The sequence below is a fragment of the Mytilus edulis genome, chromosome 12 (assembly GCF_963676685.1).
Source record: "Mytilus edulis chromosome 12, xbMytEdul2.2, whole genome shotgun sequence".
Classification (NCBI taxonomy): Eukaryota; Metazoa; Mollusca; class Bivalvia; order Mytilida; family Mytilidae; genus Mytilus; species Mytilus edulis.
This window is the reverse complement of record NC_092355.1, coordinates 16,985,636-16,998,857: the sequence shown is the minus strand read 5'-3', so window position 1 is coordinate 16,998,857 and position 13,222 is coordinate 16,985,636. Positions and strand designations below refer to the sequence as shown.

Here is a 13,222-nt window from a genome sequence, read left to right as displayed (position 1 = left end):
TGGTTTCGTGAAGTTACCCGATCATGCACAGTAGTACCATGGTTCCCTGAGGTAACCTTACTATGCACAGTAGGACAATGATTCCTTGAGGTAAACTCACAATACACAACAGTACAAAGGTTCCCTGAGGTACCATGACCATGCATAGTAGAACAACGTTTCCCTGAGGAGACTTGAACATGCACAATAGTACAATGGTTCCCTGAGGTTACCTGACAATGACCAGTTGCATAGTGGTAACCTGGTGTAACATGACCATGCACAGTAGTACAATGATTCCCTGAGGTTACCTACCATGCACAGTAGTACAATGGTTCACTTAAGAAACCTGATCATACACAGTACAATGGTTCCCTGCAGATTAGTATAATGGTTCCCTGGGGTAACATGACCATGCCCAGTTTTACAGTGGTTCCCTGAGGTAACCTGACCATGCACAGTAGTACACTGGTTCCCTGAGGTAACCTGACCATCATAGTAGTACAATGGTTCCCTGAGGTAACCTGACCATGCACAGTAGTTCAATGGTTCCCTGAGGTAACCTTAAAATACACAGCGGTACAATGATTCCATGAGGGACCATGGCCATGCACAGTAGAACAATGATTCCCTGATGAGACTTGACCATGCACAAGAGTACAAAGGTTCCCTGCACAGTAGTACAATGTTTTCCTGAGGTTATCTGACCATGCCCAGTTGTACAGTGGTTCCCTGAGGTAACATGACAATGCACAGAAGTACAATGATTCCCTGAGGTAACCTGACCATACACAGTAGTACAGTGGTTCCCTGAGGTAACCTGTCCATCCACAGTAGTACATTGGTTCCCTGAGGTAACATGACCATGTACAGTAGTGCAATGGTTCCCCGAAGAAACCTGACAATGCACAGTAGTACAATGGTTCCCTGAGGTAACCTGACCATGCACAGTAATACAATGGATTCATGAGGTAACAAGACCATGCACAGTAGAACAGTGGTTCCTTGAAGTTACCCGATCATGCACAGTAGTACCATGGTTCCCTGAGGTAACCTTACCATGCACAGTAGTACAGTGGTTCCCTGAGGTAACCTGGTCATGTATAGTAATTTACAGATGACCTGAGGTAACCTTGTCATGTACAGTAATTTACAGATGACCTGAGGTAACCTGGTCATGTACAGTAATTTACTGGTGACCTGAGGTAGCCTGTCCGTGAAAAAAAAGAACATAGATGTAATCCGGACTGACTAAGCTGACGAAGGGAGTTATGAACATTCAATTGTGGTAACCTGAGGTTTGTAGAAAATTAGCGTTTTGCAAAGTTTATCTGTGGTAACATGCAGCTGGTACAATGACCATGAAGTTGTGACCTTAGGTTACCTCAACGTATTCTTATATACAGAGGTATTCTGAGGTTACATATTTATAAACAGTAGTTAAGAAATGACATTAGTTAACATGTCCACTTGGCCATGTATAGAAATGCAGAAGTGCCCTGAGGAAAACTAAAAAAATAGTGTTTTGTAAAGTTTATACAAAGTGTGGTAATACAAGTATGTGCAGTAATACAGAGTAACCTCACCATGTACAGCAATACAGAGGTAGTATTAGGTAACCTCACAATGTTCAATCATACAGAGGTGACCTGAGGTAACCTCACCATGTGAGCAATCATAGATATGATCTGAGATACAGGAAATACACAGTAATTTAGAGATGACCTAAGGTTATCTGACCATGTACAAAAGTCCACTGGAGATGTGAGGTTTTTCCTTGAAAATATCCAGCATCTCTCAAATAAGATTGATAAAGACAATTAACATTTGAAAAGGCAGTTATATACTATATAACCTGTGCTTGTAACTACGTTACTTTCAAAGTAATGTCAAATGAAAAAAAATAGATTACTGTTCGTACTACAATGTATCTCTTTTTTAATACTGGTGAATAAAATCCTTACAGTGTGTACTGGCTGGTCATCATCGCGTATGATACGATTTTGATACTCATACACAGTTAATGAATATTATGCATGAATATAGATAAGATCAGCACGTGTAGCCATAGACTGAGAGTTGTAGATTTGTAGTGTAAATATATAGATGCCGTTTATAGAATACAAAATTAGATCAGAAACATAGTTATTAAAATTGAGAAAGGAAATGGTGAATATGTCAAAGCGACAACCACCCGACCATAGAGCAGACAACAGCCGAAGGCAACCAAAGGGTCTCCAATGTAGCGAGAATTCCCGCAGCTGTAGGTATCCTTAAGCTGGCCCCTAAAAATATGCATAATAGTTCAGTGATAATGGACGTCATACTAAACTCCGAATTATAGACAAGAAACTAAAATTTAAAATCATACAAGCCTAACAAAGGCCAGAGGCTCCTGACTTGGGACATGCGCAAAATTGCGTCGGGGTTAAACATGTTTATGAGATCTCAACCCCCCCTCCCCTATACATCTAGCCAGTGTAGAAAAGTAAAAGCATAACAATACGCACATTACAATTCAGTTCAAGAGAAGTCCGAGTCCGATGTCAAAAGATGTAACAAAAGAACATAAATAAAATGACAATAGTACATAAATAACAACAGACTACTAGCAGTTAACTGACATGCCAGCTCCTGACCTCAATTAAACTGATTGAAAGATTATGTGTTCATCATATGAATATCAGGCACAATCCCTCCTGTTAGGGGTTTAGTATCATACTATCATAAAATATACGAGAAGAACATAACCTGTGTCATGCCAACAACTGTTTTTTAGAAATAGATGTGTTTAGTTCCGATTCAAAGACTCTATCAGTGAATCAATATTAAAGCCAAAATATGCAATCTTTAATGACCTGACAACAGTATCGTAACTATATCCCTTTTTAATAAGTCTATTTAAAGGTTTTGTTAGTTTCTGAGGAGAATACTGACATTTTTGTTCTTTATTTAGAATACTTCCATAAAAAATTGGATGTGAAATACCCGAACGTATAAGATGTCTGCATGTTGAGTTATATTTACGAATTATTTCCTTATACTGATGATAAAATTTAGTAAATGTTTTGACCAGTTTGTGATATCGAAAACCCTAGCTTGGTGTAATAATTTTTTAGTAATACATAAATTTCTCTCGCTAAAATCTAATACGTTGTTACATACACGAGAGAATCGTACAAGTTGAGATATATAAACACCATAAGATGATGACAAGGGAACGTCACCATCTACAAATGGATAATTTACAATAGGAAATGAAAAAACATCTCTCTTATCAACAATTTTTGTATTAATCTTCCCGTTTATGATATAGATATCAAGATCGAGGAAAGGGCAGTGGTCATTGTTATCATTAGCTTTAATTAAAGTAAGTTCTACAGGATAAATTTCTTTAGTATACATACGGAAGTCGTTATTATTGAGAGACAATATATCATCCAAATATCTAAAAGTATTGTTGAATTTTTGTACCAAATATTGTTTAGATGGGTCTTTGCTAATTTAAGTCATAAATTGTAACTCATAACAATACAAAACAGGTCCGCAATAATTGGTTCACAGTTAGTCCCCATTGGAATTCCAATAACTTGACGATGTACGGAATCTCTAAAAATAATAAAAATGTTATCAAATAAAAATTCAAGCGCATAAATAGTATCAAAGCATGTCCAATTGACATAGTTCTTTTGTTTATTGCTACTAAAAAATGATCGCAAAGAGTTTGAACATATGTACTCGCATTCCGACTATTTAAATGCCCAGTTAATTAGGGATGTGATTTTTTTCTCAATAAGAATATGAGGCAAAGTGGTATATAGGGTAGAAAAATCAAAACTTTGAACAGATTTAAAATCACCAATATATGCATGCAATTTATCAAGTACTTCCAACGAGTTTTTAAAAAAGTAATTAATTCCACTATTTTCAAAGGCCTTATTTGAACAATTTATTATCAGGTTTTTATTGTACCAAGTGTACTAGTAAGTAAAACAGACAATTTAGTAGTTGAACAATGGACAGTGGCGGGTCCAGGGGTGTTCTGGGTATAGGAACCCTTTTTTTTTTGGAGATCAATGCATTTGAATGGAAACATATAGTTGGAACCCCCTTCTTGTGTCCTGGATTGGGAACCCCCTTTTTTTTAAATGGATGGATCCGCCGCCGCCCCTCATGCAGTCGGACAAGATGGACTGATTTTCATTAACCTATCTATTAAATGTTATCGTTTTCTACTTATGTTACTTTAAAAGAAGTAACCAAAATCAATATATGCGTAATCTTTCCATATGTAAGTGTCATATATTACCAAACACAATGATAGTCAAAGTTTAAACAGGACATTCACGAAACTTAGGCAGCAATCATTTCATTTTCAAGGGGGGGGGGGGGGCTATGTTTTTTTTAAAGTTTGTTTCTAATTGTTCTGCCACTATATGTAATGCTAAAATTGAAATGAAAGAAAAAAATGTTTCCAAAATATTGTCTTTCGCCGAAGAAAAAAAATCCATAACCCCCCCCCCGAAAATCAAATGTTTGCTGCCTTATGCATGTGTGGATAACTTTTATTTTTTAATAGTTAGTTTAAATAATTATATATACATTTATTTACATAAGTCTCTATGAAACCAGTTTTTGACAACTATTATTATAAAAGTTTAAATCGCAATTCAAAAAGTGTTTTCTTTTTAATTATTTTAAGTCATTTACGTTTCACTAAATAAAAATCTGTTCACGTTGCACTGATCACAAATTGTTATGGATCACAAGAAAGACTAATAAGACTTCAAATTCTTTACTTGATAAACAAACCTCCGGAGAGGGTGAAAAACTGAAAAATACAAAATAAGCAATTCTTACTAACAATTAGCATTACAAAAATTTAGCATAACAGTACACAATAAAGTATCAATGCTAAAAACACAATATTTGGTTTTAAATCATCTTTTTTCTTTTTGTCAAATGAAATGTTCAATATTCAACTTGTGTTATACAATGATTGTCATAATAGTCTAAGCAAATTCACAGTTCATAATAGATGTAATAAAATAATTCAGTTACAGTAAAAAACAGTAGCACATGTGCTTGTGGTTTACAGTAGAAAATAGTCGCCTTTTTTCACGAATCGAAGTGAGTAGTTTACAATATCAAAAATCGCAAATTAAATACTTCTCAAGAGAAAACATCTTAATCAAAGCAAAGGAAATACAAATCAGCACACTGGATTTAAGAATTAATGTAAACAAAAGGTATGATAAACAGTTCATGTAAAATGACCAAAAAGAATGTTTGTCAACTGTTTAAGACGACTTGAAATAATATACTTGTCAGAAAAAGTTTATACATATGTAAAGAAAAATATGCTACATTTTAACTTACGCTTTGGTGTCGTGAAGTTACAAATTTCATGAGAAATTGTACGAAATTTTGCGTGAACACATTTTCCAAACGTGCCGGATATAAAAATAAGTGTATATAACAAGAAGATAAAAAACAAAGACGTGAACTCCGTTTCATTTCCGGAAACACGACACTCCCCTTCTGATTTTTTAAAAAATCACCACAAAAAAAATACAAATTTTATGCTTATCTAGCAATATACTTGTACTGAACAAGAAGATAGTATAAAGTTGCAAAATTAACTGACTGTCATTTTGGATCAGTAAGAACGAGAGGAATGAGTTCAACAATTGGTCTTATGAATGAACTGGGTTTGTTGTCTCTAATAGTTCGAATTTCCACTTTTCGGATTTTCATGTCGGCACTCGGGAAAACTTTTGTTACTATTGCCATCGGCCACTGTGGTCTTGGTAACTCTTTGTCCCTCATGAGAACTATGTCTCCTATATTTAAGTCCTTTATCGGCAATTCCCACTTTTTCCTTACTTGAAGTGTATGTAAATATTCTTTATTCCATTTTGACCAGAATTCATCTGCGAGTCCTTGAACCATCTTCCACTGACTACGTAGCATGTCCTTAGTTCCAAATTGTAGCATAGTTTGTTCATCCTGTCCTTTCTTGTGTGTTAAGAGCATAGACGGAGATAATACTTCCGGGTTATCCGGGTCAGTAGAGACAGATACTAACGGCCTTGAATTCACAATAGCACTGACCTCTGCCATAAGAGTAACTAAAATTTCATGTGTGAGTCTATTTTTCTCACGAATGAGCATGCAATCTAAAATCCTTCTGCTTAAACCTATCATCCTTTCCCATGATCCACCAAAATGTGAAGCATGCGGAGGGTTGAATTTCCATATAGTTCCGTATTGTGATAGCATTATATCAACAGTGCCCTTTTCAATGAATTCAGCTGTGATTCCTAAATCTTGTATTGCACCAACAAAATTTGTTCCTCTATCTGATCGAATAAGTTTAACAGATCCTCTGATAGCAATGAAACGACGATATGCATTGATAAAACTGGCGCTACTCATTTCTTCTATGACTTCAATATGTATCGCTCTTGAAACCAAACATGTGAATAATATTGCCCATCTTTTCTGATTGATTGATGAGCCTCTAGTTTTTCTATGGATGATTTGGTATGGTCCAAAAGTATCGATTCCCACAAAGGTAAAAGGAGGTCCTGGAGTGAGTCTATCTTCCGGAAGGTCAGACATCTTTTGTACTTTAAACTGACCTCGCAATTTCTTACATGTGACACATTGTCTGATGATTGTAGAAACTAGCCTTTTACTGCCTATAACCCAAAAGCCTCCTGAACGCAAGGCTCCTTCAGTCATGTGTCTGCCTTGATGACATGTCAATTCATGATAGTGACGCGTCAGTAACACAGCTAAATGATGTTTCTTTGGAATAATTATTGGCTGAAGATGTAGCTCAACAGTTTTTGCATGTCGTATACGTCCACCAACTCTAAGAATATTATGTTTGTCTAACACAGGTGAAAGCGACAATAAATTTGACGTAGGAAGTAACTGACCAACGGAACTAATTGCATTGATATCGTTTGAAAATGCCTCTGCTTGCACTGTTTTGATGATAAATTGTTCCACTTCTTGTTGAGAAGGTGGACTCTCTTGATGTAACTTTCTAATAAAGGCTTTAAGAAACTGAATAGCTCTCACTAGACTTTTCCAAGATGCAAGTCGAGAAAACCTGCTTGACAATCCTACTTCCTCATTAATGTCAGTTTTATTAGTAACTACAGACGGACGGACTTCTTTATCATCATTTGGATCGACAAGTGGATACATTTGTTTTCCAATATTTGAATCTTGACTCAAGAATGTTGGTCCCTGCAGATAGACTGAACTGGGTAAATCTACAGTATTAAGGCTTCTTGTTGCTACATCTGCTGGATTCAGATCAGTTGAAATGTAGCTCCATTGGCTAGGAGAACTTGATGTTCTTATTCGGTTAACTCGGTTGCTCACATAAACATAAAATCTACGTGTTTCATTAGTTAAGTAACCTAAAACAACCTTACTGTCAGTATAAAAATGAAAACAAGTCGAGTCTAATTTGAGGTGTTCTTTCAAAGTATCTGCAATCTCGACGGAAAGGACAGCTGCACATAACTCTAAACGCGGAATTGTGTGGCCGTGTACTGGCGACACTTTAGCTTTGCCCATCAGAAAGGAGACTTCACTTTTATTCTCACCAAACAATTTCAAATAAGCCACAGATGCTATCGCGTCCTTTGACGCATCACTGAATACATGAACCTCCAAATGTGTAGAGTTTAAAAATGATATATCTGAATATCTACGTGGTATTTGTAAGTTTTGAAGATGAACCAATGAGGATACCCAATTTTCCCATCTTAATTTCAAATGATCAGGGAGATCTTCATCCCAATTTGCAGGTCCAGATTCTGACATCATCTCTCGGAGAATTAGTTTTCCATTCATTGTAATTGGAGACGCAAACCCAATAGGGTCAAATATGCTATTAATGACCGACAATGCACCTCTGCGAGTGTACGGCTTTTTCTCTGAAGACACTTTGAATGTAAATTGATCGACAGAAATGTCCCATGAAAGTCCTAAGCTGCGTTGTACAGGAGGAGTTTCAGATCCAAGGTCCAGGTCCTTGAGGTCCGAAGATAAGTCTTCCGATGGAAAGCTTTGAAGAACGGCTTTACTATTCGACACAAATTTATGGAGTCGCAATCCACCACCATCTACAAGAGCCTTTTGAGTTCGCTTCATAAGGTCAACTGCGGACTCAACATCTGGGCATGACATCAACCCATCATCAACATAAAAGTTGTTATAAACAAAGTCCTGAATGTCATTATCTGCATTTTGCACTGCTCTCCTTAAACAATATGTGGCAACAGAGGGAGAAGGGCTATTCCCAAAAACATGTACAGTCATTCTGTAATCAATAAGAGGGCGATGAACTTCATTGTTTTCATGCCATACAAAACGCAAATAGTCTCTATGTGAATCTGTTACCTTAAAGTTGTAAAACATTTGTTCTACGTCTGCTGTCACTGCTACAGCCTCTTTACGGAATCTAAGTAAAACACCTAATAAATTGTTTGTTAGATCTGGACCTTTTATTAAGACATCATTCAATGAAGTTCCGCTAAACTTAGCTGACGAATCAAAAACAATTCTCACTTTTCCAGGTTTTTTTGGATGATATACCCCAAAAAAGGGAAGATACCAACATTCATTTCCTATGGGTAGATTTGGTGCCTTCTCAGCATGTTTGTTCACAAACATCTTATTCATGAATTCAAGTATATGCTCTTTTTTGTTAGGGTTCATGCGAAGACTACGTTCCAACGAATTAACTCTCTGCACTGCTTGTACTCTATAATTAGGCAACACAGGTCTGTCTTTGCGAAACGGAAGAGGTGCAGTCCACCGATTATCTGACCCTTGTTTCACTTTAGAATCCATCAATTCTATAAATAGTTTGTCCTCGATTGAAGGTCCAATAGTTTCATCGTAAGGTGTTCTCTCAAAGATAGATTCAGGTTTTACAGTAAAAGCATTTGCACAAGGTTGAAAATGAGAGGTGCGTCCATCTGGCAAAATAAAAGTTTTGTTTACAGTAACAGTTTCAGTTCGATGAATCTGACCGAGACAAGATTCTCCTACGATCACCCACCCTAATGGCAACTTTTGAGCATAGGGCAAGTTGTCACCTCCCAAGCGTTGATCAAGAACGTGATGGGCTTGAATCACATCTCTACCAATAAGTAATTCAATTTTGATATTCTGGTCAATGGGTGGTATGTGCGACGCTATGTTGTTAAGATGATCATGACTAGCTGCCACTTCTGGTGATGGTATCTCATCACGGTTGTTTGGTATGTCGTTGCATTCAATTAGTGATGGAATGTTTATAGAAGTACTATGATCTAACGCTTCAATTGTATAATGTCTTGCTACTCTACCCATTGTAGATACTTTGCCTGAGCATGATGATAATGTAAAATTTATATGTTCAGCATTCTCATTAAATATATCGAAAAACTTTGATGTACCTAATGAATGAGTACTTTGATCATCTATGATTGCATATACTTTCTGAGCCATGTGTGTTTTATTTTTTGGATAAACATAAATTGGCAAAATCTTAGCACAAGACTTGCTACTACTTAACGGATTTCCACAAATCTTTGTACAAATAGCTGATACATGTGATAGGTTTTTAAGCTCCCCTTCGTGAATCTTCTCACTTTCACAGTCATTTACAGATTGAGAGCCGTTATATGGATCTATGTTTTGGTCTTGTTGGTAAATGTGTAAAGCTGTTGGATGATTTGAACTTTTACAAATATTACAATGTATATTTTCTCTACAGCTTCTTTGTAAATGTTTCTGAAGACTGCAGCAACGAAAGCAAAGCCTGTTTTTCTTTAACAAGTCCATACGTTCAGTCATTGGCTTTTGACGGAAAGCTCTACATTCATTGAGATCGTGATTTGTGCCATGAATAGGACAAACTTGCTTTTCATCTATTGTGTATACATCAGTTTTTCTAGTAGATACACGCAAATTAGATTGCATACTAGCAGGATTAGAAGTTTTATTTGTCTGCGGAGCAAACTGAAAACTCGGATCTGTACGCCATTTTGCCATGTCATAAGTAAAGTCAACAAAGAATGAGAATGGCGGGTACAACATATTGTGCCTTTTCTTGTATTTAATAGCTTCTGTTGACCATTTTTCCTGTAAGTTATGAGGAAGACAATTTACGATCTGATTAACGCCAGTTGAGGAGTCATAATAAGCGAGAACTTGTGAATATTGTGGATTGTTTTTAACAAATTGGATTTCACATAATATGTCATATAGTTCATACAGGCGTTCATAATCTTTGGCAGTATTGCTTAACTTCGGAAAGTTAGCAAGTTTGGTTTTTAAGCATTGCTCAATCAATTCTGGACTTCCATACCGAACATCCAATCGGTCCCAAATTTTGTGTAAACCACCAACATGATCACTAGCACTGGCAGCTTTGATACTTTCTGCTTGTCTTGCTGAATCTGGACCAAGCCATTTTATGAGAAGATCCAACTCTTCTGAAGGAGTCACACTAAGTTCTTTCATAACATCTTTAAATGTCTCTTTCCAAGATAGGAACTGAAATGGGCTATCATTGTATTTGATAAGTCGTGATAAAACAATATCCTTCCGAGCCATCATCTTTGTGATCAAATTACACAGTTCCATTTGTGAATTATTGTTGTTAACATTAGGAGGCACATATGGTGTAGATGTATTTGCATATGCGCTAAGTTGTGGAGATTGCTTTTCTGGTGTATTCACTATTGCAATTGGTTTTGTATCTGGTATATGTAGATTTTGAACATATTCTTTTGTTCGTTCTTTTTGAAATTCAGATACAGAGTCTAGATCGTCATCCTCTCCTACCATGGACTCATTTTCCAATATCCTGATCTCTGACTCCAACACCTCAGTCTCTTCTTTAATCTGAAGGATACTTAATTCTGCCTCTAGGGCTGCCTTTTGTCTTATAAGATTAGCCTGTTTTGCACTGTATTTAACCTTCGTCTCTAATTGTGCTTTTTTTCTTAATATATCAGATTTACTTGATAAGTGACTGTGATTTGAAACTGAACGACTCGGTTTTATCTGAGTGAAGTCTATCTGTTCATGCTGTTTTAGTTCTCGGTAGGTTGCCATTGTCACAACTGGTCGAAGCTTTTTCACTGTTATGGATCACAAGAAAGACTAATAAGACTTCAAATTCTTTACTTGATAAACAAACCTCCGGAGAGGGTGAAAAACTGAAAAATACAAAATAAGCAATTCTTACTAACAATTAGCATTACAAAAATTTAGCATAACAGTACACAATAAAGTATCAATGCTAAAAACACAATATTTGGTTTTAAATCATCTTTTTTCTTTTTGTCAAATGAAATGTTCAATATTCAACTTGTGTTATACAATGATTGTCATAATAGTCTAAGCAAATTCACAGTTCATAATAGATGTAATAAAATAATTCAGTTACAGTAAAAAACAGTAGCACATGTGCTTGTGGTTTACAGTAGAAAATAGTCGCCTTTTTTCACGAATCGAAGTGAGTAGTTTACAATATCAAAAATCGCAAATTAAATACTTCTCAAGAGAAAACATCTTAATCAAAGCAAAGGAAATACAAATCAGCACACTGGATTTAAGAATTAATGTAAACAAAAGGTATGATAAACAGTTCATGTAAAATGACCAAAAAGAATGTTTGTCAACTGTTTAAGACGACTTGAAATAATATACTTGTCAGAAAAAGTTTATACATATGTAAAGAAAAATATGCTACATTTTAACTTACGCTTTGGTGTCGTGAAGTTACAAATTTCATGAGAAATTGTACGAAATTTTGCGTGAACACATTTTCCAAACGTGCCGGATATAAAAATAAGTGTATATAACAAGAAGATAAAAAACAAAGACGTGAACTCCGTTTCATTTCCGGAAACACGACACAAATAAACCAAATATTTGGATTTTTTTCGTGAATTATTTGTCGTAACTTATTGTAAAAAATTGTATGTGTTCCTGTTTTCTCCTATTTTTCGCACATACATATGTATACTGTCAGTCGAAATAGAAAGTACAATGATGTATTTTTAGTTTATTCTATTTTTAGATCATGTTATTACTACGCATATGGGCACTATTGCCACGATTACCTGAGGGCACCGATTACCTCAGGGCATACAGCAGCGGACCTAACTGCCATCTGCGTGTAACACTTATCAATTCAAAGTTTTAAAAAGTTTTGAAACTTTAGATTTTTGGAATTTTGATCAAAGTTTTAAAATATCAAAATTTCAAATTGTGTAAAAGTTTTGAAATTTTGAAATTTTAACCAAATTATTAAAATATTAAAATTCTAAATATAGTTTATAAATTTGATAGTTTAGGAATTTGATCAAACTTTTAAAATACTAAACCTAACGTGCAATTTTGATTATTTCACTTTTTAAAAGTTTGATTTTTTAAATTTTTGATTAAAATATCAAAAATAGAAAAGGGTCGAAAAGAGGGGTACCTGTACACACTGATGTAAACACGGCTCTGATAACAATCATTCTTATTTATAAATAAATAGCACGAAACATATCAAATCATTTTTACATACAAAATAAATAATGGAAAGAAGAAGCCTTTTTTTATGTAAAAAACATATTAGACATCACATGGGATACCAGTATCCTAAAATTTTAATTAGGTTGTGCATCTATCAAAAAAAATTGTATTATTCGCCTTTTTGACGTTCCTGGTGAAGGTACATGTAGATCCAGAAAAAGCGCTTCGGTTGCATGCATCTTTCAACGTTTTGTTTTCTTTTTTATCGATTGCATGACGATAATATTTTGCCTTTTATGATTTATTTCAGTTCCAAGAAATAACACGGAAGGAATACTTAATGTATAGCGTCGCAATGAACGTTGTGCTAGGCGCGCTTCAGCTGGCCACTAGACAAAAAAGTGTACTGGGTCAGTGATTATAGACGTCATACTAAACTTCGAAATATAACAATGCGCTAAAATTAAAATCATACAAGACTTAAAAGGATAGAGGCTCCTGAATTGGGACAGGCGCACAAATGCGACGGGGTTAAACATGTTTCGTGAGATCACAACCCTCCTGTATACCTCTAGCCAATAAAGAATGAAAAACACACAGTAATACGAACAGTAAAACGCGCTTAAAAAGGATATACAAGTCCTATGTCAGAATAGGAAACAAACGAAACAAATCAAAATGACAATGATAATAA

General features: G+C 35.4%; 1 protein-coding gene across 1 annotated transcript; it reads right to left on the bottom strand.

Moving 5' to 3' along the window:
* Positions 1-4,758: 4,758 nt before the first annotated feature.
* LOC139497338 (uncharacterized) lies at positions 4,759-11,864 on the bottom strand. The gene is made up of 2 exons (XM_071285552.1): positions 11,768-11,864; positions 4,759-11,219 (listed from the first exon to the last, which is right to left on the bottom strand). The coding sequence occupies exon 2, from the start codon at positions 11,113-11,115 to the stop codon at positions 5,629-5,631; it is 5,487 nt and encodes a 1,828-aa protein (XP_071141653.1). The 5' UTR covers positions 11,116-11,219; positions 11,768-11,864; the 3' UTR covers positions 4,759-5,628.
* Between the last annotated feature and the right edge of the window lie 1,358 nt (positions 11,865-13,222).

What these genes read in the sequence shown, in the direction of transcription:
- LOC139497338 (XM_071285552.1), bottom strand. Translation starts at nt 11,115, where the DNA reads ATGGCAACCTACCGAGAACTAAAACAGCATGAACAGATAGACTTCACT.